Genomic DNA, 26,688 nt, shown 5'->3' on the forward strand with positions numbered 1-26,688 from the left:
TCTTAATGTTTCCTCGTGGTCACTTAATGCCCCTCGGTGTGAACAGGGATGGTGCTCTTTATTCCTTGTCTGTTTAGTAAGATGAGGATGTATTGATCTTGCTGAGCAGCTTTACAGTAATAGTTGAGATGCCATAAAGCAAATATGTGCACGTCTAATATACACTAAAAGGCCACAATGTCATTTTAGGATAGGGTAAATATCAAAGAGTGGATATGGTCTTTCTGTTTGGCGACTGAAGTCATACCGTCATCCAAGTATATGAATGGAAGTCTACAGGAAAATTACCATACTTCTTACTCAAAATATCAGTAGTCAGTTTTGTGAATGATTTTCCGCATTTAGAGTAAAATAGACAAAGTGGGTATAAGTTTGACTTACTGCTGTTATCAGCCTGGGTGCAGATGATGTTTATGTGGTCATCATCATGACTGGTTGCCGCTTGGTATATATTAAATATATACTCACTTAATTCATATCTGTCCCATGCCTTGTGGATGTACTGGGGGTTGTATAGAAATACTGTTTATCCTCTGTCACTCCTGTCAGAGTCCAATGGGGTAAAGTGGAGGTCAGTGTCAGGTGGTGAAGACAAAACATATGGACAAACTGATAAAAAAGGTGAGCACAGGTGATTACGCTTCATGAAATGACCTGCTGATTGGTTAATGATGTGATGAATAGCAGGTGATTTGCTAATGGGCTGCCTGATGAGGCCAGATTACACACATCGCCATAACACGCATCCCTTGACCACCGTGCCGGTGTCACAACATTTCATCCAATCTCACTAATATGAACCGATCCAAAAAGAAGTAACAAAAGCTCTTTCTTCTTTCCATTCGCGCACATCTCTCTCTTCTTTTCTTATTATCTCATACTCTCTCACCATCAGTATATTTTATCTACCAGCAGCATCTCTCAGACCTGACTCGAACAATCCGTGTCTTTTATCTTCCATCCACTCAGCTCAGCGGGGGAAACTGAAGAATGTTTGACAACCAAACATTCAAAGTGCTCCCCATACGTCTTGTTAGAGGCCACATTACTACCATAAAAACCTGCATCTGTCATGGCACTGGCCAGCTCTTATAGACTGGCCTTGGTCCAGATCTGATGGTTTATCTTAGGGAATCAATGGCCTTAATCAATGTGCACTCTAATGAGGAGTTTTCATTAATGATTGGCTGCAGGGTTTGTTGCATGTGCACTGTGTGTGTGTGTGTGTGTGTGTGTGTATGTGTCATATTTCTCTATTGATATGCAGTTTGTATGCTTGTTGTACTGTTGTGTGTGTTATTTGTGTAACCAGATGTATAAGACCCAGAATGCTCAAGTAGTAGCTGACACAGATGTTCCCGAAAAACTGACTCATATTTATTGACACACAGAAGTCTTTAAAGCGGTTTGAGAGTGGCAGACAGATAATGCATCTTTCTTTAGATCACAAGAGTGGCTATTGACCAGGGTGAGACCAGATTTTAGGAGAGAAAGAAAATACACAAATAACAATAAGATTTGAATAGGGATAAACATACATTCAGACCAGGACAGTGTGATGACTATAGAGGCTGTAAAGAACAGGTGAGGAGATGATGAGGTGATTGCATGTAGGTGTGCTGGTCAGGAGGTTCCACAGCTCCAGAAGGACAAAGAGCCACACCCTGGTTCATCTCTGCATGGACTGAGAAAAACAGCCTGCAGACATAGAGACTACATTCACATTAGCAGCCACGCTGTTTAAATTCCAAATTCATCACGCGTCAGCTTTGATGGTTTACATTCATAACTACAAGTGTTTTTCCATCGGATCTTCATGTGAATGTGTCTGCCCTCTGAAACGGAACACGCGCACGTTTGACTCTGTACTGAAGTGGCAGATGGGTCATAAATGGAAACGACTGCAGCGACATGGTGGGTGAGATTTAGTTCGACGGGACCATAGACGTCGATATCATCTCCTGTAGATGCTGCTTTGGGTGTGTTTATAGATGAAGTAGGTTACTGTTTCCCAGGATCTTTTGCAGGAATTTGTTAATTCCCAAGCAGAATAAGGCACCCTTCTCACTCTCATTTATTCCCCTGTACTATAAATTCCAAGTTCTTTTGAGGATCAATAAAGTTGATCACATTAACTATACACACGTCGATACATGCGTCTATTTACAGAACGGCACTCTGCTCCATTGTAGTTTGGCTTTGGAGTGATGCCGATGCATGTTGGTTGAAATGAAAAGAAAACACTTTGCATAAGAATATAGGTAAAAAGCCATGTGGATTGTAATGTGACCATTTTCACTAATGTCACATGGACAAATATTGGATATATATCTGATCTGGGACCACGTACTGTAGTGGTGACACAAATATGCTTTGAAAATGGGAATTGATGATTGCAAATTATGAAAATGATTGAAAATACCTCATTTGAGTGACTTTAGCCTGGTTATTTGAACTTTGCAGGGAACAGGAAGTAACTGCAGAATCTTGTTTCATGCAGTGTAAAGTTTTAAGTTAGTTACTGTGTATGAATAGATATAACCCTGAAATGTGATTGATCTGTGCAATGAAGCGGTAGATAATGGAAATTGTGTAACAAAACCAGATAAATGGTTAAACATCGGCACACAATCCACAAAAAAAAAAATAGATTTGATTTTAGGTTTGAATCTTAAAAGTATAGTCAATGTAGAGAGTATTGTACAATGAGTTTGATACTAGAGAATCCTGGTCCTCCACCCACACCCTCCCCACCCCTCAGTGCTCCTCCAATTGTGCCTGATGAGGCGAAGGCTGAGAGATGTCAAACCTTCAATTCATCTGTGCGAGAATTTCATTTAAGGTGGCCCCCGGTGTATCGTCTGCACTCTTTCACTGATGTCTTCAAACAGCTTGTCACTCAAACCCTCACGCACAGTCTCGAGAAGAAGAAGCGGCATAGATGCATTTTGATATGAGCGTGTTCTTCAACTAACAGATCTCGTCGCCATGGCAACTAACACATCAACCCCTCAACCCGGTGGTCTGTCTCCGAAAACAGTCGTAGGGGTCTTATCCTGGAACAGACGAGCTGAGAAATGGAAGGAAAGAGAAACGATGGGGAGGAGGTGGGCGACGGCGGCGATAGAGAGAGTGAGGATGAAAGAAAATAAGTGGGGGGTTGGTGGAAATGTGGAACATGGTGTTCGGGTTGATTTAGTGAGACCAGCAGCATCCGTATAGCTCACATCTCTTTTGTCTGTGGTCCACAAAAACCCAAGTACTCCTCCTTTTATTTTTGCTTTCTGACCGGCTTCCTTTGCTCCTCGCTCTTTATCTTCTCTTTCAAAGTATCCTCACATCAAAGACAGTTACTACTGAAGCTGAACTCGCGGATATTAATGCCATCAAACATTAATATGTGTGTGGTGGACGCACAATTTCTGTCGCGCAGCAACTTCTGTGGGGGAGTGTTATTTCGCTGTTTTTGTTTTACATGGGCAAGAGATGCCAATGCATAACAACCTTTTTTTTTATGACCCTTTTAAATAGACAGGCCTATAGTGTGGCTGCATGGATTTTGGTCAATTATTATATAAATTAGAAAGTCTAATTCAAAATGGTGCTAAATTGTGTTCTAACACAATAAATGAACTGTGGTGGGGTAAATATGATACCTAACTATTAGAGCTGCACGATATGGTTAAAAAAAATCATATTGCTTTTATTTGTGACAAATATTGAGACTGTGATGTGTAATTTCAGCGTCTTAACTGTCTTTTTCCACACACAAAATCACCATAATTAAGATTGATAAGACAAAATGTTCTCATGTGAAAAGGCTTGGCTGTTGAATTCATTATAATGTGTTATCTTCATTGAATAATAATTGCATTTGTTTTGATTTGAATATTGCAGCCCTACATAATATACATCACCATGTTAGTGCTGTCATTGTAAGCATGTGGATACTATTTACCTTCACTTCTCAACACACTGGAGCATGGTTCATTCATTTGGATTGCTTTGTCCCAGGCAGTTTATTTTATCACTTGTAACACTGAAGGTGACTATTTTATTTTTTCAGAAGGATGCTCTGAGCTTTTGCACTGCAATTACAGACATCAACTAATTACTATTCCAAAAGCCAAACATTTAACACCAAGGCCTCAGACAGATCCCAGAACTCAAACTCATCGAAACTCATCTAAAGAATTGCATGTCTGTATCTGACACTGGATTGCCTAACTTTTGAGAGACAAAAACCTATTTTCTTCCTTTTTTTCACCCTTGCTTGTGATTTAGGGCGTTCTTGACTTTTGACCTTTTAGACCGACAATGTGCAGCTCCATTACCTAAATCTCTCCTTTTCCTATATGTGCTCTCCTCTCTCTGATCAATAGAGACCAGCTTCTTCCTCTTTTGTGGCTAATTACCAGCAATATAGCCGCCATATGTCTGTATGGAAACACAATTAGTGAAAGGCACATTAGCACACAAAGGGGGCTTTGTAACGCAGTGAATATTTTGAGTCTCGTTATGTTATACGACTGCAAGAAGCCCCGTCAATTCAAAGTGTTTGACAATGGAAGGACATTTCTGACAATAGAAGCACATTAACTCTGCTGGAGCCAGCACTGCTGACCCTGATCTCACATACACACACACACACACACACACACACATGCACAGGAACCTGTTGAATTTTTTGCTAGTACTAATAATGCACCCCTGTTGTGCATGTACACACACTTACACAGTGCAAAACAGTGCATTTATTTATTTTTTCTCTCTCATCTCTCTTTGTTAACAGTGCATGTGTGGTGCTGCCATGGCAACCATGGCCCCTCCCCTCACATTTCTTCTCCTGCTACTTCAACTGGCTGATGGCTCATTCCCAGAGGAGCCCAGTCCTCTCAGCTATGTCCCCACAGAGGGTATGTATGTGTCCTCCCCACTGTGCATACCTGTGTGTGTGTGAGTGTGTGTGTGTGCAGCAGCATCGATGAATGGCTGAAAACTGTGTGGGTCAAGGTGCAGCGCATTGTTGTGGTGCATGTGTGTTAAATACGAGAGCGACAGAGGGGTTGGCAGGTGTCGGAGGATGAACAAGTGGGATGTGGATGATTCAGAAGACAAGTGAGAGGTGGAGGAGACGAGGAGAGAAGGGGAGGAAACAGGTGGAGATGGATTGCCACGCTCTCTCTCTCCCTTCCCCGCAGTCAAGGACAATGAGACGTTTTCCCCAATCTGTCTCCTGTTGATGAGGACTCCCTGTGGAGCCTGTTGTCCTGTGTAAAAGTTTCTTATAGTTTGGCCCCGCCTCTGTCTCCACTCACCTCCGCTCGACTCTCTCATTGATGTGTTGGGAAAATAAAGGATTGTGTGAAAGTGTTTCAGTCTAATTGCTGCCTCATTCTTCCCTGCCCCATTATCTTTATTTTTATGAAACAAAAGCAGCAAGAATGACTGAAGGTATTCCTAAAGTGAAGTGTTTTCTCTATCCATAGCTGTCACACTCTCCTTGAGCACGTTTTCATAAGCTCTTCATTATCTGTGTTTGTGTGTTCATGTCAGTGGTGAGGAGATATCCAGTGTTTCTAGGCAGAGCCCATCGTTCGGCACAGAGACAGGAGCTGCACATCCAGACAGTCCTGCAAGTCAACCGCACACTCTACATAGGAGCCAGGTAACCAACGGCAACCGCCTCCAACTGTGTGTTACCAACATGTTCACATTAATATCCTTTTGCTTTCCTTTGATGCCACTGCTTCCATCTGCTGTCACCTTGCAGAGGATATTCTCACTTGTTTTCAATCTCGATTGCTGAATGTCAAGTGAATGCTGTTAAAGTAACATTACACCTATATATGATACATGGAGAATAAGAATAGCCTTGTAGTGGCAGGTAAATAGCAGTTTATGGCTTCACAGGGAAAAAAAAAATTAACCCAATCAATGAGGAGCGATGGGGCACCTTGCTCAGAGGCACATGTCTTGACCTGTTGGAATGTGAGCAAGAAAGGAAACCCTCCAGTTACAAGCCAAGTTTCCTTTCCACAAGGCCATGGGGTGCCCTGAAACTCAAATGACCAGGGGGGGCCAATGAGCATCTAGTCTGGTCATGAGGGGGTCGGTCAAGAGGGAGAAATGGGAGGAAAAAAAGCTGTTTATAAAACGATTTCTTATAAAACAAAAAATGCACAACACAATATTCCATCATGATGATATCATCATGATGATGATAGTTCACTGAATTTCAAAGTAAAAGTGCCTGTTTTGATACGGAATGGTGTATAAATCACAATAGTTACCGCTTATGATACAAAATAAACCTAGTATTATCAAAAATGGAGAAATGAATCTAAAATCAAGTAAATAGTAACATGGACAACTGTAATTAAAACACAAAACAAGCTTTTATATATGTAATTTAATGTTCGATTTAATAATGTGATACAATGTCTTTACTAAAACTTATTTATTTTTAACATAAATAAAAAATAATAAAACTCATGAATCAGTTTTATCCTGGAATCAATGACAGAAAACACAAACAACAACACTTAAGACCATATTTTTCTTGACATTTAATGCAATATTTGAATTGTCTCAGAGCTTTGAGGCTGTTTCTTTCATTACAACATTAAAACCTGTATACAGAGGCTGTAAGAATGTGCGATATATAGTGCCTTATATCATTTTTCAGCCCAACCTAAGCAATCTGATACGTCAAAGTTTACTTGGCTCATTTTTATAAAACAAAAATAAAAACAGTGTATTTTGTGACTTTTGCACAATCAATGCTACACCTGGTTTGTTTATATATACGTATATGTGTATATATATATATATATATATATATATATATATATATATATATACATATATGGATATATATGTATACATATATATACATATATTTGTGTATATATATGCAATATGAAACCAATCATAACTTTGACTCCAACAACACATGCAAAACCTGCACCTGCGGCACAGTTCCATGCCGTGTGATCACTACGGGTTAATATTATGAAGTGCATGTTAATCAGTATCAGTATCACATTGTGAACAATTCGGTGTGTGCTTTTGTGCTTTACAGAGATGACTTGTACAGAGTGGAGCTGGATAACATGGCAGGTGATGAGATGTTCTACAGCAAAGTAAGGCTTGTTTTCACTCTAAGTCTCCCAGCACGCACACACACACATACACACTCACATATGATAATGATGCATGTGCACACATGGCGTATGCAATACGGCTGTCTTGTTCCTTTGGCAGAAACGAACCTGGGAATCCAATAAGAACGACATTAGAGTGTGCCGCATGAAGGGCAAACATGAGGTAAAGTATTCACACACATTTACGCGTACACCTGCACGCTCTATATACACAGAGTCAACACATCACTCAATCATTCTAGCTTAGAGAATTGTTGTTCAGAATAAAAGTGAAAAAGACATTTATTTGCACACCTGCAATGTTCTAGTTGTCATCGCATATGCATGTCATTCATAGCCTGTGGGCAAAATGACAATTTCTGTATTTAAACTGGTGGTTGGTATTGTTCTGAGATATGAGGTGGATGTGATCAAACCTTAAAAAAGAAAACAATTGGATGAGACCACAGCCAGGGTGACAGTGAGTAACCTAAAATATAAGCTTTATTGTATAAATGCAGCAGTGCCAACGGCAAAATCCACTATGGGCAAAAAGCTGGTGGAAGAAAAAATAGAAAAGCGGCACCAGGAAACATTATAGAGCAAACGCAGCAGAGAGTGACGCAGCCTCAGGCAGGACACAATAATTGAAATCAGTTGAGAAAAAGGTAAGAATGGGGTGTGTGTAGGTGGAGGAAAATTGGGGAATAAATTCATGAAGAGGATAAGATGTAAACAAGGCAGTAGTGGGCAAGAACGGAGAGGATGCACTGCTACAAATAACAACAGATTAAAGAGGAAAAGCAACAAGGAAAGGAATCAGTGTGATTCCGCAAATAGACAAGAGAGAGACGGAGGTGATAGACGGGACGGCATGAATGAGTGAGTGGAAGGGGGAATAAAAGAAACAAAAGCTACTACCTGCTGGTAAATGACTGTTTACGCTGTTGTGAATCATTTAGTGGAGTTATTAAACCGGTTCTGCACAAAAATGTATTTTCACAGTACAGTGGACATTTTAACTCGGTAAAGCAAAACAACAGAAGAAAAGAAAAAAAAAACTGTTCCGTCAGGAATAAAATACATTAAAAAGACAAAACGGTTCAGTTTCTGCTGAAATAGACGAGTGTGTGAAGAGTGTTTATAGCCTCGGTGGTTCTGGAGCTGCAAAATCAATGCCAAGTAGAAGCGATATTGGTTAAATTTGTTAGTGTATACTGTTTTAGCAGGCAATAAAATGGCATGCGGTTCTATGCTAACTTCTGCGCTGTCTAAAGAAGCATATAGTGAATGTGGAGCTGCAGTGCAAACACAGGTGTCGTGCTATATTATGTTAACGCTCACCGCATCCAGTCGACGGTGCTGTTAACGAAGCAACAAAAGGCCGTGTCATCACGATTCAGACTCAGTGGTCTGAGCTTTAAACTTCATCTCAATCAGCAGCCTCCACTTTATAGACCGCTATAAAGTCCCTGTTGTTTTCTCTGCTTGAGTGTGTTGTTGCCTCTGAGCATCTTTTTGAGAAGGATGTGTGACTATTTTTTTTTTTTAATAGTTTGCTTTTGTGTGTTTTTTGTTGTTTTTATTTGCCCTACAGGAAGAATGCCGTAATTTCATCAAGGTCCTGCTCAGCCAGCACGGTGGCCTGTTTGTATGTGGAACAAACGCCTTCAACCCACTGTGTGCCAATTACACTGTGAGTATCTACCCCGACGATCAGCTGCTTGTTCTCTGTGCACCTGCCATCTTGTTTATCTATTTATACGCTAGTGTGCATAAAGTTTTTTTTTTTTGGTCGCCTTTAGATGTGTTGTTATTGGAACACGTCCATGTATGAAGTTTTAAAATAACCATTACTGTCAGAAAATAAAAACAGCTTTTACAGGTTAAAGTGATTAGTGTGGCCTACACTTACAATTGAACAATAGTACGACCCTGGCGCTCTTAAAACTGGGGTGGAACCCAAATTAATGTTGCTGTGTTTATATAATATTTACTTTGAAAAAAAGTCCATTACACCAGGTTTATTTAAGATATGCTGGAGCATTGCACACATATGTTGTATGAGTTAAACTCAGTGACAACGTGCTAATACACTACTCTTCAAAAGTTTTTTTTTTTGTGTGTTTTCCCTTAAAAGTCACACTTTTATTCATCAAAAGAGTTGCAAAATGAATAGAAAATATAATCAAAGACATTGACAAGATTAGAAATAATGTTTTTTATTCCAAATAATAATTTTGCCCTTTCGTCAAAGAACCAGCAAAATCCTTGCACAAGGGTTTTCTAATCATCCAATAGTCTTCTAACACGATTAGCAAACACAATGTACCATTAGAACACTGGAAATGGGCCTCTATACACCTATGTACATATTCCATTAAAAACCAGACGTTTGCAGCTAGAATAGTCGTTTACCACATTAACAATGTATAGAGTGTATTTCTGATTCATTTAATGTTATATTCATTGAAAAAAGTGCTTTTCCTTCAAAAATAAGGACATGTCTAAGTGACCCCAAACTTTTGAACGGTAGTGTATATAAGACCAACTTTCAGTCACATCATTCCAAGACTTTTGCACAGTACTTTAAGAGTGTATTATTTCCCTGTTGCAGAGAGACACCCTTGAAATGGTGGGTGAGCCTGTCAGTGGGATGGCGCGGTGCCCATATGATCCACGACATGCCAATGTGGCATTATTTTCAGGTAGTGTCTTGATTTTCTGATTCAACGCTGAATGCTTCACGCAGACAGCACACTCAAACACTCTGGTTTCAGACACTGAAATGTTGTGTGATTGTGTTTGCTTTCGTGGGTGATTTATATATTTGCTTGTGTGGGTTTAATCTTCCTGACCTTGCGCAATCTCCTCATCGCTTTTGTCTCCTTTCTCCTTCTTGTGCGTGCAGATGGGAGTCTCTTCACCGGCACCGTGACAGACTTCCTCGCCATAGATGCGGTGATCTATCGGAGCCTCAGCGACAGCCCTGCCCTCCGCACGGTCAAACACGACTCCAAATGGTTCAGAGGTACTTTTAGAAACAGACGCTGGCAATGAGAATGGTGTTAATCACCTTTTTTGATAACGCTTTGGATTAGAGAACGCACATAGTTTTGGATTTCTGACCCCTTGTCATATTTCTATTACCCTTTCACCCCACGCAAAGTAACTAAGTAACTCTTACTTAAAGTACATCTCAAATGAACTACTTTTTACTTCTACTTGAGTACATTTTCAGATGACTACTTTTACTTCTACTTGAGTAATATTTCATCAAAGTATTGGTACTTTTACTTGAGTACAATATTTTAGTACTTTTTCCACCTCTGGTAATCATTAACACCTTATTCTACATAACCTTATTCTACCTCTATTACAACATGAATTATGAGTTTTCCTCCATAAGATGGTAATGCATGCTTAAAATTTACTAATAAAGGGCTAGTATGCTACTTACATATTAGTAAGCATCTAGTTAATGGTCAATATGTGTTCCCTAATCTAAAGTGTTACCCCTTTTTTTCAGCAGCACAAGCAAGGTATGTACAGATACATCAAGTACAGATTAGTCTTAATCTAAGGCAAAACCAAACCTTTTTTATTTTAAATGTCCCATATTATGCAAAATCTACTTTTTAATCATTTTAATACTTGGGACTCTGGAGGTCCGATCAGTCGGCAAAGTGTGAAAAAAGATGACTTACTCATGTCACACTGGGACGTAAAATACGCAAGAGTGTTGGCGAGGGCAACGGTATCCGAAAATCGGAAGTCCGCGAAAAGTTCTATTCTTGGCTCCACAGTGCAGCGCAGAGTTCTACACAAACTTCCAGCCTCAGAGGATTTATCTGTCCAGTGGATACATGTTATATATGACAGCAATGTGCCTGCTAGAGCCTGCAAATGATCACTTTTCCAAATGCTAACTGCTGTTAGCTCCCAGTAGCCTCTGTGGCTGATGTCATTTCCTGTCCTGTTTGCTTTTTTTTTTTTTTTTTTTTAAAGAGATACTACTAAACAGAGCGTTCTGAACAGGGCTGTTTTGGCAGGGTGATTGAACTGCTGTGGTGCTTCATCCTTATGGTATTTTGACCAAAGCATGTCACAGACATGTTCATTAGGACACCAGGGAACTAGGTTAACTTGGAGAAATAGGGTATAATATGGGATCTTTAAAGTGATTCTACACTTATACAAACATGCTTAGGGTGAGTATATTCAGTTTCTGCCAAAAAAAAACATCTAAATGTCAAACACTAAACCTGCTGTTGCCATCACTTTTCCACTGCTCGCAATTGAGTGTGAATGATTTTTGGACGGGATTAAATAACACAATATATTCAGTGAAAGCAGACATGATTAGACCTGGAGAACATTTTTAATAGATGTATTATAATTGGAGCAATGTCAAAGAGAGAGAGAGGGAGAGAGAGAGTGATGTATTGAGGTTAGTCGGACTCCACAAACTCACAGTTTAAACAAGCCTTTGCTTCAACAGTTTCCATCGAGTAAAAGCCCCGGAGCTGTAACAGTGCAGGATGAATAAATGATAAATAATGTGTATCCTCTTGCCCATGGTGATAAATTAAACAGGACATGAATGTTTAATGAGCGAGACTGGTGGACAGCAGTGGTCCATGTTGATGTGATTGTTATTACAACGCCATGTCAGGTACTGTGGAGCATTAAGTTTGGCCTCAGGCGCTGCGTCGCCGCTGTTTCGCAATGTTTTTGTCTAAAAGTCCTTTCCTCACACTCTTTTATCAGAGCCGTACTTTGTCAGTGCCATGGAGTGGGGGCCTCACATTTATTTCTTCTTCAGAGAGATGGCAATGGAGTTTCACCATTTAGAGAAGGTACTCCTTTCCTTTATTTCTCTACTATCCACTATCCCCCCCCTCCATCCTATTCGACTATATCGTTCTTGCTTCATTTCAGGTGATGGTGTCCCGTGTGGCTCGTGTGTGTAAGGCCGACCTGGGCGGCTCTCAGCGTGTCCTTGAGAAACAGTGGACCACGTTTCTGAAGGCCCGGCTCAACTGCTCCATCCCGGGAGACTCTCACTTCTACTTCAACCTCTTACACGCCACGAGCAACATCATCCACATGCACGGACGCGACGTCATCCTCGGCCTCTTCTCCACGCCACCAAACAGGTTCAGACTCTCGCATGACACAAAAAAATAAGAATATAAACTCGATTCGTTTTCTCATCGCCGTCTCCTTTTCCTTTGTCGTCGGCAGCATCCCTGGCTCTGCGGTGTGTGTGTTTGACATGCAGCAGCTCGCTCATGTCTTTGAGGGCCGGTTTAAAGAGCAGAAATCCCCCGAGTCCATTTGGACACCTGTGCCTGACGAAGCGGTTCCTAAACCGAGGTATTGTGATGCAAAGAGCAGAACTTGAGCACAATGCTGCATTGCTGCTGCCCCTGACCATCTGCCTCACATACAGTATAGTCTACTCACTGCCCTGCCATAAACCCCCAGCTGTCAGTTACACTGTAACTTCACTGGTATTCAGCAAATATTCTAATACAGCCTCCAGCTTTTTTTTTCCTTCTTGCTCTCTCTGGACTCCTGTCTCTTGCTTTCATATCTTGTCTCTTTTTTTCAGCTCTTGCTGTTTTCTGTTTTGTTTTCCTCCCTCTCTCCATCTGCAGACCGGGGGGATGTGCAGTGCAGGGATCTAGATTTAGCTCCTCCACCACGCTGCCAGACGAGGTGCTGAACTTTGTGAAGACCCACCCACTGATGGATGAGACCGTTCCTCTGCTGGGACATAGACCCTGGGTGGTCAAGACTATGGGGCGGTACACAGAATGACTCAGCTCTTTAATAGCATGCATACAGACCTTTTTTTTATTGCATGAATATAGGAAGCTACATTTCTAAGCCTGTACAGGTAATAAAAGAAAATGTCTTGACCTACTGTGTTGATCTTTATGTCTAGATACCAGCTGACATCCATGGTGGTGGACACAGAAGCTGGTCCTCATAAAAACCGCACAGTCTTGTTCTTGGGCTCAACCAGAGGAACCATCCTCAAGTTCCTAATGGTTCCCGCTGAAGACTCAGTCTCCCACAGCAGTGTGTTCCTGGAGGAGGTGGAGGGATTCAACCCAGAGAAGTGAGTCGGAGCCAAGAGATCTTTGCCCTTGATCTCAGAACTATGAATTATATATTTTGGTATATTATTGCTTCAGGTAGATCAGGTCTCGTGTTGCCTGCATCTAGTTGGTAACTGGAGCGCTGCAGTGGTCTTACCTGCAGAACTGTCTTTCATTTTTGACCACAAATGTAAAAGGTGTTAGAAAATATCTAGAGTACAAGCCTCCAAGCTCCCATTTTAAGGATGTTTATTTCCAGATGTTTGGAAACATTAGGTGTGCTGATTTTTTGATTGATCCAGTATGCTTCTAAATGGCTTTTACTGGGGGTCAACGTCCTTTTGTCTGTTTTCACACAGATAATGTAAAGATAAAATATGCAACAACTATGCAATTAAACTGCAGAAGACTTATGTGACATATTTTGATGCGCATATTCTCAGCACTCTTCTATCTATATAAATCTATATAAAACACTTTTAATGACGTCTCTGCTGTAGCTTCTCACCTCACATCTCAAGTGCGTCTGTTGCTCACCCAGCTGTGCTGAGCTGCTGCTGTGTTTTACATAGGGTATGACTTTGAAAATTACCATACATAATTTAATAATGATAATAAATTATACTTTTAAAACACTCTAGACACCTCCTCTATTCTCAATAAAGTGCCAGGACTCTTTTTACTCTCATTATGAAGCAGTGCATTCGCTGGTCCTGCAAATATTTCACAATAAAAGTGAAAGTGAATGGGAATAGTAATTCAAGTGTGCTTTTACTTTTTAATGGGTACAGAAAGTATTGCGTTTGTGACGTATGCAACATGTCGGTCAGCCAGTGTCACACTTTTAAGCTGAAGAAGATCTGCGTTCACGACCTGGGCAGAACAAGGTCCTTTCTGCATGGAGTTTGCATGTTCTCCCTGTGGGTGCGTGGGTTTTCTCCAGATTCTCCCACAGTCCAAAAACATGCAGATTTGGGGATTAGGCCAATTGGTCAATCTAAATTGACCGTAGGTGTGAGTGTGATAGTGAATGGTTGTTTGTCTGTGTGGCCCTGCGATGGGCTGGCGAACTGTCCAGGTTTAACCCCGCTTTTGCCCTATGTCAGCTGGGATTGGCACCAGTGACGGATTAAGAGGTAGAAGATGAATGAATGAATGGTTGTTGAGTAGTGTATGCAATGAAATAAAAAGCTGAAATACAAAGTGACCTCGGGGAAAAAGACATTCACTTAGGAAGGAAGTGAGCCAAAGTTCTCCAATGAGCAATTTAAGACACACGTTTACCATTGCACCTAATATTACGTATCATTAAAGTTAATATGATGATTATCTTCAAAGTGACAGACATTCTTCCAAGACACAGTGCTGGCTCTGCGAAGCAGGACTGATCAGATCCGACATTAGGGATGTTAGTAACTGTAGTTTGTGGGTTAGTGGGTGTGTGTTGTGAAGGGCCAACAAATGAGGCCTTTGACCCAGCAGCAGGTACATGTATATAAGCAGCACAGTGACCTCCCTTCGCTGGCTCTTCCTCCCTTCTTTTCTCCCATCCCCATTCTGCTTTGTCTCATTGTCTCCAGGTGTGGTGAAGACTCTCCTCAGGCCCGTCAGCTCTTATCACTGCTGTTGGACCAGTCCAGCCACACTCTGCTGCTGGCTTTCCCCTCCTGTCTGGTCCGAGTGCCCACTTCTCGCTGCCACCTGCACTCCCGCTGCATGAAGTGAGCGGCACATTTTGTCCTGCAGAGTATTTTTCATTCACTCAGCGCGTCTGGAGCTGATAATTAAGTCACTTTAAATCAAGCGGTGGCCACGAGCCAAGCCTGTGGTCAATTTTTGTTTTGTCTCTGCTTTTTCACAGCCTGTCACTGAGGTGTAATGATGAAACGTGCCGCTCGGTGTTAGTTTATGTCAGTGGGAGTGAATATATTTGTTTGTCAAATTGCAGCTAGATGGTATATTTTAGTATTTATTCTGGGAGAAATAGTATTAAACTTGACACAAGAGGCAAAAAGATTGGGATTTATTATAAATACCAAAAAGGCATTTGCTTATTACTGCACATATGGAGGAGGAGCTGCACAGTGCAGCACTGCTCTGTACACATGATTATGTGCTGTCATATATCTCACTTTAGATACAGGAAATGCTCCGTGCAGCCTGAGTGAGATGGCTGGGTATGACAAAGAATACCAGATGCTAATTTTTCTCTATATAAATTGTTGTCCATTTAGTGATATACCTAACCTCTTGTTTGATAGATGGTTGTTTGTGTGTGTGTGTGTGTGCAGGAGCTGCCTGGCCTCCAGGGATCCTTACTGTGGCTGGACCAGAGGCAGCACCTGCTCCTTCTTGAGACCAGGCACAAGGTGACGGCAACTCACAAACACACACACTTCCCTGTGAAGAGTTATATGCCTCTGCAGGTCTGCCTTCTGCCAAGAAACTGCAAGTCCTGGAGAGAGAGAGAGAGAGAGAGAGAGAGAGTGTTGCTGCAGCCTCACTGTACAATACGTTTTCTTTGCAGACGTTTGTCAAAAGAGTCAAACTATTCAAATAAGAAGATTAAAAGCATGAACCTGTAAGTCTTCAAACTTCAGTCTTATCCTAAAATGATTCCGTGATGATGAGGTGTCTGTTCGTTGTTATGCAGCTATGGCTCAGACGGTTTGGACAAGATGCTGAACCGTGGCAGTAATGTGTCATCCATAAAGTTTGTTTATTTAAAAAAAATAGAGACAAGAGCACATTAATTAACATTCTCATGTAAATGTGCCAATGGCTAATTTCCATAATTTCTGTCATCCCCAGGTAGGTTGATGTAACATAATTAACACATAAAAACACACAGTAATAGGGGCATCTTTATTAAGTGCAGCCACAAACAGAGATAAAACACAGTACAGAGCCAATCTTCATTGCACTGTACAATCTCCATTACTGCCCATTGACTTCTCCATTAGTCATTGCAAATTGCACATGATTGGTAGTGTGGTAATACTTTTAGAGCAATAAGAGATAAATACTTTTACTGTGAGACAAATGTCTAAAACTTTCCTTGCATCGTTTTGCCACAGCGGCTCCATATGCAATGGACACACAAAGCACGACATAAGGATATAGGATCGCTGTTTACTACACGCCAAATATGGTGGCAGTCATTGACAGTGAGAAGACAATGGCACGGCTACAGGTCCCAGGACCTAATGGTCCTTCAGAAAACAACATATTAACAGTGATACGACTGCAAAGCCTAATTTGAAATACAATGTGGCCCACAAACGGAGCCGTCTGCAGATACTTGTAAAAAAATGTAATTATTGGAATATATTTAAACCACTGCGATGGTACACCAGTGGACATGAATGTGCTTCTGGTTCTGTAGCCTTTACCTGCTTCAAATGTACCCCTTTTTTTTAAGGTTTGTATTTTAGTAGTCGTAGAGTAGTTGTGTAAATGTGTTGTATAGATAGAAAACTATTTTTCTTTTATATATGTATGTTTGTGTATATATATATATATATATATATATATACATATGTGTGTATATGTATATATGTATGTATGTATGTATATATATGTATATGTGTGTATATATATCAAGCTCATTGTGTGTGGAGAGTCCATATCACACCTGTACAGCTGACCTCTGACCAACAATCAAGCTCAAGTAGGAAATCAATCATGGGATCAATAGTGTTTCCCATTCCCCTGGATGACACATCAATAAGTGTCATATCAATGTAATTTATTACTGTCAACAAGTATACGTGTGTGTATATATATGTATATATATATATATACATATGCATATGTGTATATATATGTATATGCAAAATGATCTAACAAACTAATCGGTTTGTATTGGAGTGAATGGTTATTCCAATGAAGTCTTATTTTGTGAATCAGGGCAAACTATAGTAATAATAATATGTGTGTTTGTGTATCAGTGTGATGATAAAAATTGTAAATATTGAAGCGTCTGATGTGTTAACCTGTGATGTCTCTGTGGCTGCAGGCTGCCTTTTCAACAAGACGTGGAATATGGAAACGCCACCTCCCATTTAGGAGACTGTGACGGTAGGTTGCAGCACTATGACATGGACACGGGCTGTGCTTAGTGGACTGAGAAAAAGGCTCCGCCTAGTGGCCCGGTCCTTTATTACACCAGTTTAGTTGTCACTGAACATTTTGTTCTTTAAACATCAACTTCTTACCCCTGTAGGGGACGATATTTGTAATCGTAATTTGTAATCAAACTGTGTTTTAGCATTGTGTAGTGTGTTTTTTAGTGTGTGTCTTTGTCGAATCTGTTTCAGGTGGGAGTAGAGCTGGAATTTTGCTTTCAGACTCAATTCCTGCAGGTCCACATACTTCCAGTGTGAGATGGTTTGATTAGAGAGAGTGGAAAAAAGGTGTAGCTGCATGTAGACGATGCAAACTGCGCGATTAGAAACGCAGCATCCCTCTTGCAGGCGAGGTTTTATTCTGTCAAAGCTGAACATCTGAGAGAGGAAATGGCCATGGGTAACTGGGAAGCAAGATGGAAATAGCTTAGGAGGAAAAAAAAGTGATGTCATTTTGTGCTGAGAGGCTCAGATGTCACTGCAGCAGCAACAGCACAGCGACAGAGAAACTCTCTGAACCTCTATTTTGAAACTCACAAAGTCAGTGGAAACAAAAAAGAAATGTAATTTCCTTTCCAGCAGGAATGTTTTTTTATCAGCTTTGTTTTATTCCAACTCTGTCGTAAAACCTATTTGGATCTGAATTTCCAAAATGTCCTCATTTTGACTGACATGACTGACAAGTTTTTTAACAACAAGAGGTGATGTCAGTGATGCCAGGCTGCAGACCCCCAAGATTTGGGAGCACAGTATAGAGGCCGAGCCAGAGGAGAGGCATGTGCTGCTGTGTCTGCAGATGGCAGTGATTAGAGCTGGGTGGAAACACTGAGGTAATGGTATGCTGCGAGGAGAGACTCTGTGACCAGGCTTGCAGGATGGAAATAGTGAAAAGGGGAGCATCAGCTGCTGTGGTCTGAGTTGTGCTGATGACAAGTGCAGGCCTCTCTCTTAATGTGGAGCCTGTGGAGCCCCAAGGCCAGACTGGAGTTAAACACATTCACCACAGAAAGTGACCGTATAAACACGATGATCACCAATTATGAGCGTTATTGTATTTATCGATCTATCATGATACATTCTAACCTTTAGATGGGAAACGTATTAAGTAGAAGCAGGACTGTAACACTCTTTGTAATAATAATAACAGTTTAAACTGTTGTCCTGCAGAGTGAGACGGAAAGTCCATTGTGGTATTCTACTGAATGTCATCTTCATAATTGTGTCTCTTAATCTTCAGGAATTCTGCAGCAGAGTTTGTTGATTGAACCAGAGAGCCTGGTTTCTCTCAACCTGCTCGTGGCATCTGCAGTGTCTGCATTTACCATCGGGGCGGCGCTCTCGGGCCTCGCCGTGTGTTGGATCATGGCCCATAAGCCCGCCAACCGTCGCCACAGCAACACCTCGCAGTCCTCCATCCAGCGGCGTGAAAGAGGCCTGCTTAGCAGCGGTGGGATGGGAGGCTCGGTGATGAGCGTGACGCGGCAGGGAGGCGGAGACCGCCCCTGCACTCAGAGTGGGGAAACCCTCTTTGTCATGCCCAACGGCTGGGTGAAGTCAGGAGAGCTTGACCCCGGTTTCCTGCCCACACCGGAACACACGCCTCAGCAGAAGCGCAGAGGCCTGCGACTGTCTGACTCCAACTCTGGAGGGTGGGACACCAGTCAGACGTATCTGGGCGGAGGCTCCGTGGGGCTGGGTTCACCCTGCCGCATGCCCCCCTCTGTCTACCTGACCACCAGACTGTTTCAGCAGGGGGTAGTCGGAAGACACGGTGGCGAGGGCCGAGGGAACGACACGCCGCGCCAGCACTACGTCTGCCTGAGCAAACAAGAAAAAGGAGGGAGAGGGACGCCCAAGGCCCCGCTCAGGAAGTCTGCAGGAGAATACATTTACCCCATGACCCCCCAGGACTCACCTGAGCGTCGGAGGGTGGTCTCAGCACCCAGTGCCCCTATGGAGTACACTGACCCGCTGCCTCTTCGCTGGCCGGCCCAGGAAGGATACATCCTCAGTAGCCACGGCATGGTCCCCGTCTCTCTGGCCCCGCCTTCCATGCCCGCCACCAGCGGCCAGGCGTTTATGTCTCAGCAGCACACCCCCGCGCTGAGCAGAGCTCTGATCAGAGGAGCTCTGGAGCGAGGGGAGCTGGGCGAGCTGGTGGATCTCAGCCACCTGATGAGTAAGAAGAACTGCGGTGACAGGACTCAGACAGGCCAGTGACTGTTGAGGAAATGAAGGGGACAACTTTCCACGTCCAAAAGCACTCTGTTTTATTTACACAGATCTCTCGCCCCTCCCTTTCATCTGTCTGGCATTGTAATTCAGCCCCCTCTAATATCCTCACTCAGACAAACCCTCCCACCCCCCGCATTCCACCCCATAATGAGTCTCTCCATATGACTGGCTGCTGGGTCTGCCACTCATATCCTAGCTCACACTAATTGGTCCGATGGACTGAGGTTGTTGCTGTGTCTGCATTGCAGAGTTGCCTCGCTCTCCTGCTACTCAGCAGCAGAAGCAGGAAGAGGGAAGAGAGGGGATGGAGAGAGAGAGAGAGAGAGTGAGAGAGAAGTCAAAGGAAAGTAGAAATGGGGGCAGACAGGATGTGGACAAAGATGGACATGGCACTTAAGCAGCTGTCTCCTGTGTGCAGATTAAGTGAGGTTGCAGAAGCAGTCGGGTCCCGCCACAAGAGTCAGTTGTTGTTGTTTTTTTTCTTGGATGACACTGACGAGTCTGCCGTCCATCTGCTCCCCCACGATAGAACCTGTTGTTTTGACGCCAAGTAGGTGCTTGAACGTCTTGAATGGACACGAGGTGACTCAAAAAACTGAAGTCGTCGTGACTGTAAACACAAATGGAATGAATCCCGCACATATACTGTACACACGACACACGAGGATCCATGTGTTTGTATCGGTGGGTATTTAGTATTTCATGTACTTGAGAGTAAGGACGTGAGCGCCAAATGCCTCTAACCTGTCTCATGGGGATATGGGACCATAACTCACTTCTTTGGAGAGCAGAGTGCGGGAGTGAAACGTCAGCACTTTTTCTGCCAACTGCATGCTCTCTGTAATGACGGCATCTCGGCCGAACCATTGCTCCTTTTTTGTTTGCCTCCTTCCACACATGCCGCATACTCGTCTGTGACTTATAAAAGAGGAGGACGTCGGGGGAGAGGTTAAACTACAACCCTGGACTGAAACAAGACATCTGAGCAGAGCAGGAAAAACTGTGAATTTTAAATGGTCAATCAATACACTGCAATATATTAAGACCCTGTCCTTCACTGCTACATTAACACACATATTTTTAATGCTGCGTTATAGAACACAGTCCCGTTTTACTAGGCAAAGTTACCCCATAAGCCCACAGTGGGTCAATGTCCCACAGACATGATGCAGAATAAATTGACAGTTACAGTGTTGATGAATGAACCCTCTGGTTTAACTCGGAGCCAATAGGGGCAATGAAAGTGTTCCCAGGAGGCAAATGGACTATAAATCCAGCATATCAAAGTGTCTACTTGCATGAAATGGTCTGCATTTAGATCAACACAACATGGTCTGGAAGTGTTAGCGAAGAGATGCAAGTCATAAAACGAGACGAGATAAAGATGACGAAAGCAGAATCGCAAAGGGCGACTTGATGAAATGACAACGGTGGGTTTGTTGTAGCCGTCCTGGAGTCAGTAGAACAAATGCTAGTTTGCAATGGCCTCATAGTGAGCAGCAATATATGGTTTATCTGTACATAGTAAAACAAAAAATTGATTTAGATTAAATGATAAGACATACGATAACTCCAAAACATGATATCAGGCGTTGGCTTGATTTGTCCTATGGTTTTAATCATTGATATATGAAAATCTGTTTCAGTGTAAATGTCATCATATCAACCTGCTCCAAGACTTAAAATCACACACACCAAATGTGTCCAGTGTTTTTTTTTGTTTTTTTTTACATCTTTATGTCAAACCCAATTTATGGATGAATAACTGATTACTGAAGCAAAAAAAACAACAAAAAAAAACTGAAAGTGCCATAATCAGCAGTGTGCCTGTTTCATATACTGTGAGGATGGAGAACTCAATTATTGCAGTTTACTGTACGTGCGACGCGTCTGCTGCGTTCGACCTTCCATGCTGACTGTTATGTTCGTTCATTTAGACGTCGGATCAGATTGTACCGTTGAAATTGTGAGATGCTGCTGATGCTGAACATTGTTTGTATGTTCGTTTTTTTTTGTGGGGGGGGGGTCTGTTTATAAACTACTCTCACCCATCACGTGCTGTACATAATGTAAGAATAAATACAGACATTTTTGTCATGCTCTTTATGACGATATTGTAACAATGACATGGACTGTGTTTCATCCAGAGTAGCCGACATGTAATAACAATGATCGATAACGGTAGTTCATAAGCAGACCTTCACATGGACAGGAATTGTGTGAGGGAACGCTCATTTTTATTTTTGCCTTTTCCTTGTAGTCTTAGTGACTCTCTTGTCATCGTCAACCAACTGCCATGCTGGAGGATCTTGAAAGTGATCCTCGTCCTCTCATGTAAAATGAATGTGTGTGTGTTGCGTTCTTCTCTGTTGATTGTCATTCTGCTGTGTGCAGTAATAAGGAAAAGCACATCTTTTTTGCATTCTGAAAAGGAGCTGTCCTGCATCATGTGTGAATAGTGTAAATAGCTCATGCTGATGGTATAGTGTATCAGTTTGGTTTTTCGTGGGTGGGGGAACATTAAAAGCTCTTCTGAGACGAGACTGTGTTTAAAGTGTGAGGTTTTTCGTTTGGTTTTCGGTGATGATTCTGTGAATAAAATGTACATACAGTATTGACGTGGTTCTGAATGATTGCTGAGCTCAGTCATTTTTTTCTTTCTTGTTGTTAGAGTAGAATCACGGATGGGTTTGATCTCAGCTAGAACTGAGCCCTCTCTGTTTTTTTTTTTGTTGCAGTTGCTAAGATACTGCTGTCATAATAACCATCCGTCTTTGGAGTACTGTTATTAAATGATTATTCACTTGACTGCTGACGTTGTTGTGTGTGCATTCTGAACACACTAACAGAAATAAATGCGCACCGTGGTACACGATCCTGCACGAACAACACACATCTACAGAGGCAGCTCTGCCGCTAATGTGTATGTCATCACTGCAGTTTGTTTTCTTTAAATATGAGAAATATGTTTTTCTCAGCAGATCGAAAGGTTGTTGCGTTTACCTCTCTTTCCACAAGAGGGAGCTGGACACCTCCATGCATGTAGCCTCAGCAGAGGGAGTGGGTGTCCTAAACTCTCATGGTCTGAGAACACTGATGTAAGGCTCAGTTTAAGCCTAAATATTTAACCTAAACGTATCTTTACCATAAACTACAAATGTGTCTACTCCAAAAAGAGACAATAATGTGGACATTAGTGCCCAATAAGATCTGCGCCCAACCAACACCTCCACTAAATCAAGGTTCATAAGGAAACTATTCATATTAGTCATCTGTGAACTTTATTTATGCATTAGCTCACCATTCCCCTCAAGATGTACTGGATAAACGACATGATGTAGCCTTAAGTTATCATTAAAGTTCTTCCACTGTGGGCTCTTGTAAAACCATAATAGTCCAAAATGGTAGCCCGTGGTCCTGATATTAAGATAAAAGGCTCATTATGGGGTAATGAAAATCAACAATTACTTAAAAGAAGTCTGTCTCTAAATAAACGGATGATCTCATAAAAGAAAACAACACTGCAGCTGAATTGCAATTGTCATTTCACCTCCCCTGTTCCCTGAAATGCTTATTTCTTTACAAGCACACATCACACACAAACTGTGAACACATGACTTTATGAATAAAACCGTTTCAGTAAGAAATAGTAGCTGATGGAATCAAAACAGCAGTTCGTAGCGGCAATCCATTCCGACACGAGTAGATACCTGTGCTGAGGCACAGGCACGTGCTGCCAGTCTGGAGGTGGAACGTGCAGGTAGTTCACCAGGAAGGCGATGTGTATTGGCGTGTAGCACATGGTGAACACGATCATGTTTGCTGTGACTATGTAAACGATGATTTTCCTCTCCCCTGATTTGTCATCGGCCTTTGACAGAATGCAGCTGATCTGACTGGAGCAAAAGACAATGATGACCAGTGGAGTGAGGAAGCCCAGGCAGATCAGAATCCCGATAACTTGTCCTTTGAGCGGGTGATCTTTGCATCGTTCGTAGCACGTCCAGAGATGCTCAGGGTAATTCTCCTTTCGGAATATGGCACATATTATCAGCAGAGATGCCCAGATGCACAGGCAGACGACAAACGCTGCCTCCTTCTTCTTCCTCCACAATCTGGCGTGCAGAGGGAACCTTATAACCAGGTAGCGCTGGACACTGATGGCAGTCATGGTCATGATGCTGGCGTACATGTTTATGAAGTGCATATACAGGAGGAAGGTGCAAAGGGTGGTCTTTGGCAGGCAGAAGAAGGCGTCGTAGATCCTGAAGGGAAGGAAGAGGACGAAGGCAAAGTCGGCGACAGCCAGGTTGAACATATAGATGTGGGTGTCTGTCCACGAATATCGCTTTGCGACGAAGGCATGCAGAGCTGCCGCATTGACGAGTGCGCCCACAAGAAACAAGGGACTGTAGGCCAAACCCTGAAGGACGTCCACATGGCAAGGAGCGTTGGTGGTAATGTTAGTGCTGTTCATGCACATAGTTATCTGTAAAAGAGGAGACCATGACAGTTACAACAGAAGAATAGCATTGCAGAGCAGAGCTTCGATGGAGGATCTCACTCGATTTATGGTCCAGTGTGTAAGAATTAGTGACATCTACTGGTCAGACTGCAGACTGTGACAAACAGAGGACTCCTCCGCTCCCCCCTCCGCTTTACCACGGTTGTTAGGAAACTACGGTGGCCTTCTACCAGAAATGATACAAACACTCTGTCGCAACTCTGCTCTCTCTCTGCTGCTGTTTCCCCCCTTTTTCTTTGCTGGTTTATGCGTCTGGGTGACTAGTGCAGTGCCAGTGTGTGTCTGTTTTATCACTGATACACTATCTCTTATATGTATAATCCAAACAATGTCCAAGACAGAACTGCACACACTGGTGCCCTAAGTAAGACACGCGCCAAGTTTAAAGCCTGGGAAGTGATCCATTGGATGAATAACGGACAGACGTTCTTTGCGTTACAGTAACATAGATGTAGGAGGAGAATTTGGGCTGCTTTCGAAACATGGCGGTGCAAGATGGCAGCCTCCTTAAAGGAGACTTATTATATTATATTTATATTTGGGACTCTGGAGGCCCTATCAGTAGGCAAAGTGTGACCAAAGATGACTAACTGATGTTTTTGTGGTCCTCCTCAGTCTAAGTACAGGAGATAAAACACGCGATGTTGACTTCCTCGCTCATTGGGACATCACAATGAGACTTTCCTGGAATTGTTGTCTCGCGGAGCTCCACTTTGTCTCTAAAAAACGCGAGAGTGCAGGCGAGGGCAATAGTATCCACAAGAGCGGAAGTCTATGAATTGTTCTATTCTTGGCTGCACAGTGCAGCACAGAGTTCTACACAAACTTCCAGTCTCAGAGGATTTGCGCGTCCAGTGGACACATTTTATATATGACGACAATGTGACGGCTTGATTCTGCAAATGAAGGCTTTTCCAAATGCTAACTGCTGTTAGCTGCCAGAAGCCTCAGTGACGCTGACATAGTTTCCTGTATCTCACATGCATTTAAAGAGACAGGCACTCAAAAGCGAGCATTCTGAACAGAGCTGTTTTGACAGGGTGATTTAACTGCTGTGGTGCTTCATCCTTATGGTATTTTGACCAAAACATGTCACAGACATGTTCATTAGGACACCAGGGAACTAGGCTGACTTAAGGTATAATATGTCTCCTTTAATGCATGGCCCTCGCCTTAAGTGCATATAAAAGTTTTAGGGATCACCACGGGCAGGAATCACCATCAAATATTAAAGCTCCAGTGAGGAACTTCTATCACCCCTTGTGGACTTCTAAGTAATTGACCTTGTTTTCTTTCTCCTGTGTCTCTTTCTCACACACACACAAACACACGGAGTGGTGAAGGAACCAGCAGCAGCTGTGATCGGTTTCTGTTCCTCACTTCAAACTAAAGCGTCACTCTCTGTGCATCTGACATATGAAATACTCAGACATTTCAGCCATTATCACTTTCACACCCTCACCTGAAGAAAGGCCTCCTCACAGTTGATCGAGCTCTGGAGTGTGTCCCGTGACCCAGGCGGTTAAGTCTTTCAACGGGAAGGTTATGAGTTTGATTCCGTCTCCACACTGTAGTCTGCAAACAGAATACAGAACGTGTCCCTGGGCAAGACACATAATCCTAAATTCAGTGCTCCCATTGGCTTTACCATCAGCATGTGATAAGGTGTGACAGTAAAGGCGGGATGTGCTGTGTCAATAAACACACTAGACCTTTGAAAGACAGGATCACCTTTTTAAAAACAAGACTCATGTGCAAAAAAACATTTAGCCGGTGTAATCGCTCGTGTTAAGAAGCTGACATTACCCACAGGATTCTGGTGTAATAAGTGAGCAGCTCGTGGCTAATAAAGCTTCGAGCAACAGATCTATTTTTATTATGTTTGCTTAACCAACAACAAGCATGCACGCTCAAAACTGCATTACCTGAGGCACTTGTATACTTGTATACGCAGCTCCCTCTGGAGTCATACTCAGTTTTTTTCTCTATCATGCACGATGACAAATTCCAAACTAAACTGAACTTGACAAGAGATATTACTTCAACACATGAGGATAAGTTAATGAAATTGAGATAATTTGATGTATACACTTGCCGTATCTTGTCAAGCAAGCATTCCCTCCTCAGAATACTTGACTACAACTAGCAGTTTCAAGTAATATTGATTATAATAAGATTATATTTCGGCGTTTTCCTTACTGTAAAGTGAATTGCCATAACATCACGCTGAAATAACATACAACCTTTGCCTTTGCAAGGAGAGGATTTTATGTTCTTAAGCAGCCAGGAGCATTAGCCAGTCACAGTCATGTAGCAAATAACAGTAAAAACTAACAATAAAAAAAATGCAGCTAGTCTAAATGTACACATACTATTAACATGAATAAATAAAACCTTGACTCACCAACTGAGCTGCACTCTGTTCATAAGCCTAACTGATCTTTGAAGGCAGCTGAGGCAGCATGCGCATACATGTCAATTATAGGGAAAATTTGCATCATTTCCGCTTTTCTGTGGGTTTGTGCAGTCTTACAACACGCCAGTCT

General features: G+C 42.3%; 2 protein-coding genes across 2 annotated transcripts; one reads left to right on the forward strand and one right to left on the reverse strand.

Annotated features, from left to right (window-relative positions):
- Window positions 1–4,795: 4,795 nt before the first annotated feature.
- LOC310926806 (semaphorin-6B-like) lies at window positions 4,796–19,602 on the forward strand (the record flags this gene model as incomplete). Its single annotated transcript, XM_083888999.1, has 16 exons — window positions 4,796–4,916; window positions 5,557–5,668; window positions 7,085–7,145; window positions 7,267–7,329; window positions 8,743–8,841; window positions 9,763–9,853; window positions 10,057–10,176; window positions 11,916–12,004; window positions 12,087–12,304; window positions 12,393–12,524; window positions 12,809–12,958; window positions 13,099–13,275; window positions 14,836–14,976; window positions 15,547–15,624; window positions 17,274–17,335; window positions 18,620–19,602. The coding sequence occupies 16 exons, from the start codon at window positions 4,796–4,798 to the stop codon at window positions 19,600–19,602; spliced, it is 2,697 nt and encodes an 898-aa protein (XP_083745125.1).
- A 3,634-nt stretch (window positions 19,603–23,236) lies between these two features.
- On the reverse strand, window positions 23,237–24,100 carry LOC310927062 (G-protein coupled receptor 35; the record flags this gene model as incomplete). Its single annotated transcript, XM_083889303.1, has 1 exon — window positions 23,237–24,100. One exon carries the CDS (start codon window positions 24,098–24,100, stop codon window positions 23,237–23,239), a length of 864 nt encoding a protein of 287 aa, XP_083745429.1.
- Window positions 24,101–26,688: the final 2,588 nt, after the last annotated feature.

Source organism: Microchirus variegatus (genome assembly GCF_963457635.1).
Source record: "Microchirus variegatus genome assembly, chromosome: 5".
In the NCBI taxonomy this organism is placed as follows: domain Eukaryota; kingdom Metazoa; phylum Chordata; class Actinopteri; order Pleuronectiformes; family Soleidae; genus Microchirus; species Microchirus variegatus.